The 6062-nt window shown below is 35.6% G+C and overlaps 1 protein-coding gene across 6 annotated transcripts; it reads right to left on the reverse strand.

Annotated features, from left to right (window-relative positions):
• LOC100797839 (cryptochrome-1-like) lies at positions 1–5404 on the reverse strand. 6 transcript variants are annotated; one of them, XM_006580949.3, is made up of 6 exons: positions 4847–5404; positions 4437–4754; positions 3762–3980; positions 2610–3316; positions 1376–2178; positions 1–353 (listed from the first exon to the last, which is right to left on the reverse strand). In XM_006580949.3, exons 2-6 carry the CDS (start codon positions 4750–4752, stop codon positions 350–352), a joined length of 2049 nt encoding a protein of 682 aa, XP_006581012.1. In that variant the 5' UTR covers positions 4753–4754; positions 4847–5404; the 3' UTR covers positions 1–349. The 6 variants fall into 6 exon arrangements, with proteins under 6 accessions (XP_006581012.1, XP_006581013.1, XP_040871936.1 ...); XM_006580950.3 differs by having other exon boundaries at positions 4437–4762; XM_041016002.1 differs by having other exon boundaries at positions 4980–5380.
• Positions 5405–6062: the final 658 nt, after the last annotated feature.

Genomic DNA, 6062 nt, shown 5'->3' on the forward strand with positions numbered 1-6062 from the left:
TAAATAAAGCTCGGATCATAATTAATATATCCGCCTTAAGTGAAAGCACAAATCTGAGTTTATTAGCAGACCAAAGATCCTATGGTGGCTCTTTCTCCCTCACTACACAAACTATACTATACAGCAAGTTGCAAATATTGTACAAGAAAGCAATAGGGACTGCAGATGAACTTCCGTATGAATTGAAATTTCCATACACATTGGAGGTCAGCTACTGATAAAAGAGTAGGAAATTAAAACATGTGTGTCCAATGTGGCTTCAACACCCCACTTTCTCTCAAGTCTCAACAGAAGAGTGGTATCGTAACTTCCACCTCCCTCCATCTAGTCTAATTGCTTTATATATGAATTACCTGTGATCAAAATTTAGCAGGTATAAGATAACAAGGAGCCAACAAAATATAATAGGCTAAATTACAATCTTGGTTCCCCTAGTTTTCCAAATCCATCATTTTAATCTCCTTGATTTTTAATTGTAACATTTAATCCCCTATTTTATAAATTGATGATTTTGGTCCTCTCGTTGATTATTAACTAATAATTATGATTATTAAGATATTAAATTAATTATAAATTGAATAAAAATTATTAATCATTAATTTTTTTTTGATAAAAGACTATTAACCCTAACATAGAGTTGCTACCCGTGGAGTCGAAGATGTGTTTGCATAGAAGAGGAGAAGAACAATGTTGTGGAGAATTAAGATTAATATTTTTATTAAACTTTTTAATAATTAATGATTTTAATTAATTTATAATCAACTTAATAACTCAATTAATCAAAATTATTTGTTAATAATCTATCAAGAGGATCAAAATCATAAATTTATAAAACTAGAATAACCAAATGTTACAATTAAAATCCAGAAGGACCAAAATCATGGATTTAGAAACCAGGGGGACCAAAATTAAAATTTAACCAATATAAAAAGGGGTCACAATAATTAAATTAAGAGTAAATGACAATTTTGGTCTTGAATGTGTAAAACAGTGACAATTTAGTCCCCAAAAAGAATGAAAATTCTGATATAGTCCTTTTATGTGTAAAAAGTGTGTTTCGTGAGACCATTTCAATTTAACATATATTTTTTAAAAACCAATTTGACATCAAGTCATAGGATATGATGTAATTATCGCATTTTTTATACATTTATGAACTAAATTAAATTTTTCATTATTTCAAGGATTAAATTGTCATTCCCTCATTGGTATACACATTCAAGGAGCAAAATGATCATTTACTCTTAAATAATATAGAACATAATCTTCAAGCAAAGCATTGACAACTAATTCGATGTTACTGAAATGTTCAGAACAGGCAGTAATAGTATATATAAAAAGTCATCAATGCTTTCATTTGTTTGGGAAATCTTACCCAGTTTGAGGTAGCTGCTTCCAATTCAGCATTTGGTGAGATTGAGGATGCCTTTGCAAGTAAGATGAACTGCTTGTTATACCATTTTCATCTCCTACAAATTGTTCTGAGTAACTGGAAGCTGGTGGAGACCATACTGGAACTAAACCTCCATCCCTTTCTCTCCTGGTACCACTTGAAGATTCTACTGCAGAATCATCAGCTACATTTCTCAGGTCCATCGTAGTATTGTATTGGGTTTGTGTATTCCTATTAGTGGTCTGCAACATCCGTTCGTTCAATGCAACTCCTGCATTTTGTTGTGCATTTGCAGTTACTGGCACTTCAGCTCTGCTGCTCTCTTCTGCTGAGTTTCGAAGATCAGAAGACGTTTCTTCCTCTTCCACTCTCAACAAGGAAGAAGTGATGCTTGGAACCATCTGATCTTGGTAGCGCCGAGCAATGGGAAGGGGATTGTTCCTAACAGGTTCATGAGTTTCCTCCATTCGCGTGTCTTGAGGAAAAGCAGCAGGAACTGATTCAGAAGAGTCTCCAAGTCCTTCCTCCGTTCCATTTTCCATTGCAGCTCTTGAAGCTGCCTCTTGTTGCCACATTTTTGATAGTGCTTCTAGTAATCTGTTTTTTGCTGCATCTATTCCCACAATTGGAAGAGGATAGTTCGATCCTAGCTCAATTCCAGCAGCTTGTAGCACTGACTCTGGTGCATTCCAAGGATGATGTATCCACTCAGTGGGTAATCTTGAAAGTTCTGGAAGCCAGCGTCGCACGTATTCTCCATTTGGGTCGAATTTGTAGCCCTCAAACTACAAAATCCAACAATTGAAATGAGTGTATCTATTACTAGAAAGTCTATCAGTTTTCAGCCTTCAAATTGCTGATATTAGTAGGACATAACTCAACCTCAAAACCAGTGTCAATAACCACAAACTCAAAATTCAATCCTATTGACCCTATAGTTGGAGGAACAAGGGCAGGTAGCAATCTAAATAAAATTAAATTTCAAGAAAAAAAAAACCTCATAAAGTTTGTAATAGTTATGAACTTAAGATCGATCATATATATCAGAACAAAGTCACAAGTAAAAAGAGAGAATATATATTTCAATAGGAAAAAGTTGAGAAAAAGTAAAAGAAGACAGTGTATAATGGTACATGCACATGCAAATAGATGATCACAAATCCAAAAGGTCAGCAAAGAAACGAACTCTGTAGCTTTTACACAAAAATAACAGCACCTGTGGATTATCTATTCGGTCAATTTCACGACCATCAGGGAGACTACCAGATATGTACTGCCAACCAAGAGCATCACTCTCAAGATCGGCATCCAAAAGGGTATCCCAGAAATACTTCATTCCCCATCTCCAAGGAAGCTGCAGAACCTTCACAAAGAAACTAGAAACTACAACACGTATTCGATCATGCAGCCAACCAGTGGCCCACAACTCCCTCATCCCAGCATCCACCAAAGGGTACCCAGTTCTTCCTTGTCTCCATGCCTTAAAATATCCTTCATTTACAACCCAAGGAAAGAACTTAAGGTGGCCTAGAAGAGGCCTTTCATGACTGTAGGGATGGTTGAAACTAATGTACCTTGAATATTCTCTAAGACCTATAGATTTGAGGAACAAGTTCACGCTCTCTTCACCAGCTTTGTTTCCTTCGTTGGCCCACAAAACTTGTTTGATGCGGACTAGATGGAAGACCTTCTTGACACTCAACTCACCAAAGTGCAAATGGGGTGAGAGAAGTGAGGTAGTGGCACTGTCTGCTTTCCTGCGGTTTTTTGAGTACTCAATCAGTGGACCATTTATGAATGTTGTCAATGCCTTGTTAGCATTGCTCCACCCGGGTGACCACGCTCGAGCAAGAAGTGCATTGCTTGCCTTCTCTAATTCATCTTCAAACAGCAATGTATCACTAGGGCACCTCGATGCATCACCTGAAATAGGACAATAGTTGTCAACAAGGGCAAATTGTAGTAAAGCCTGATTAGGACAAGGAAAACGAACAATGCCTCACAGATGTTGCAGACTAGGAAAATTATGATATCAGAAGCAAAAATTGAACACTTCAAATGAATTCTTCTTGAATATCTATATCTGAACTACTATTAGTAAATTAGGCACATGTGACTATAAATTTGTACATCTAAAATGAACTCCATATTGTTAAATATTATGCCTATAGTTTTCACCTTTCTGTTATGTTAAATAGCAACTTAGCAAGTGGCATTCAAAGAGTACATAGTTTTGTTTCTTCTCCAATTTAGATCATTGTTCAGTAACGAATAGAAAGCACAAATTGAACATTATGCAATTGGCAGCTAGTCTATATTAAAATTAAAAGAAAGCCGAGGCAATGGAAAGAAGTGAACAAAAATAGACCTGGAATTATCCTTTTAGGTGGGAGAAGAGGTGACTCAGGGTCATAAGGCATGCTAAGACATCTTTCCCAAAAAGCAGCAAAAGTTGTGAATGGTCGGCCATGTGCATCATTCACATCCCATGGTTCATATAATAAGTCCGCGTTGAAGGAACGTACTGTTATGCCCTGAGCAGTCAGAACCTCCTTTGCTCGGTGATCCCTGACAAGTGACAGAGGATCTGCAACATAGAAAGATGTCTAGTAAACTTTCACAAACAAGAATTGAAGGAAGTAAAAACATCACCATGAAGTAGAAAATTGACCATTTAACTGTATTTTTTAGATTGTTAAGAAGCAAACTACAAAAGATGAATATAAATAGCAAAGTGAATTGTACGGAGGATCAATCACAGACAACCTTGTAAGTGGGGGCAAACAAATCAAGCTAAAAATGCTTAAGTGATATGTCTTGTTCCGTACAACGTCACCCCATAAAGAAATAATCCCAATTGATATAGTATATAGAATCCAACAATCCAAAATGATGTTTTACAAATTACAACTAACCAATAACTTCCCAAAATCTAGGCATCCTATTTGCAGTGTTTAAATAAAAAAAAGTAGAACTTTTATCATAGGAAACAAAAATGAAAAATTAATATATTGAAAGGAGTGGGTAATAATAGAAAACTGACCATATAAATGATTAAAAAAGAGTTGAGTGGCTCCAGTGGACTTAACAACCTCAAATAGAGAAGAAAGAGTATCAGTGGATCGCTTAGTGATGAGAGGAGTGCCAAGATTCCTGAGAGAGGAATCAAGGTGAGCCAAACTGTTCTTGAGCCACCATCTAGAGACCCTGCCAGGGTAGTATTGTCCTTCTTCTTCAGGTGCCCATATGAAAACTGCAACAACAGCACCAGCTCTCACTCCTGCTGTCAGTGCTGGATTGTCTTCTATCCTCAGATCTCTTCTGAACCACACTATGCTGCTGCATCCACCACCTGACATCTCTGCAAAGCTAAAGCTAAAAACTTCAACCACCCCCACAACCTTAAACTACTTTCACACACACAAACACAAAACTCTTTAAACAAGTTTTAACCATGTGATGTAACTTGTCTCTTCGTGTCTCCTGCGAGATGAAGAAAAACCAAACCAAAAATGTAGTTAATTAGTCTTATCTTTTTTTTTTTTTTTTCAGTTTTCTTTCTCTCTCTCTCTCTCTCCTTCTCTACCTTTTTCTTTCTTTCTTTCTTGTCTTGGCTTTTCTTTCTAACTTGTTTAACAGGAGATTTTAAGCCATAAATAGGTGAAAGCACAGCGTGATTATTGAGTTGATGACTTTTTAAGTTTTGGTTGTATTTCTTTCTCCCAATATTGGTGTTTTTGGTGGAAATTATTAGTATTTTCCATCAAAAATTCGTATATTGTTGCTTTCACTACCTAGTTGTACGAAAAAGCCCAAAGGCTTTGACAGAATGGACACACTATGAGAAGGATAGGTTAGAAGGAACAAGGAAGGAAGAGAGGAAGTGAATAGGATTAGTTAACGGAGGGGAAGATACAAAGAATTGATAGGCAAATTGCAGCCACAACTTTTTTGTTCTCTAGATTTTTAGGTTTTTTCTCTTATCCTGTGCACTATGCGATAAATAAAACAAATCCATCTTCCACGTCTCTCCTTTCTTGCATTTCTACACAAGTTGTGTGTTGTGACTCACACGTGGGATATTATCGAAAAAATCACACAACTCCCTCACCTTAAGCTCTCTCGAATTTAATTTTCATGTTTTCATGCGTGTGTTCTCCATTTCACAACACAGGACTCAGAAGTCAGAACCTGTCAAACTCACGGTGATTCAGTAGGGATTAGGGAGCTATATTAGCATTTGCCACACGTTCCTTAAATTAATGAGGTAGTATATTTAATTCGAAAGCTAACAGGAACATTGCAATTGATTGCAAATATCATGACATTAAGCTACATATATTCAATTATTTTATTTTGCTACGTACTTATTTTTTTCGAATTTTGATACAGTTAAAAGACTAATCAAATATCTATTTAAGAAATTGATTTCTACACATAAATATGCAAATCAAAATTTTCATCACGTAGTGTAATGAACATGATTGTTTGTTGATCTTTCTTTTAATATGAAATTAAAAAAAAAATACTTTGTACTACTATTTCTACATCAAAATCTAATATTTACGCATGCGCTTTTTTTTTCTAGACAAGACGAAGACAATAAATGAGCCTAGCTAATATTTTTGGAAAAAAATTTCATTTTTAATGTTGTTTAATTCTATAATTT

This window comes from Glycine max, chromosome 6 (genome assembly GCF_000004515.6).
Source record: "Glycine max cultivar Williams 82 chromosome 6, Glycine_max_v4.0, whole genome shotgun sequence".
Taxonomy (NCBI): Eukaryota; Viridiplantae; Streptophyta; class Magnoliopsida; order Fabales; family Fabaceae; genus Glycine; species Glycine max.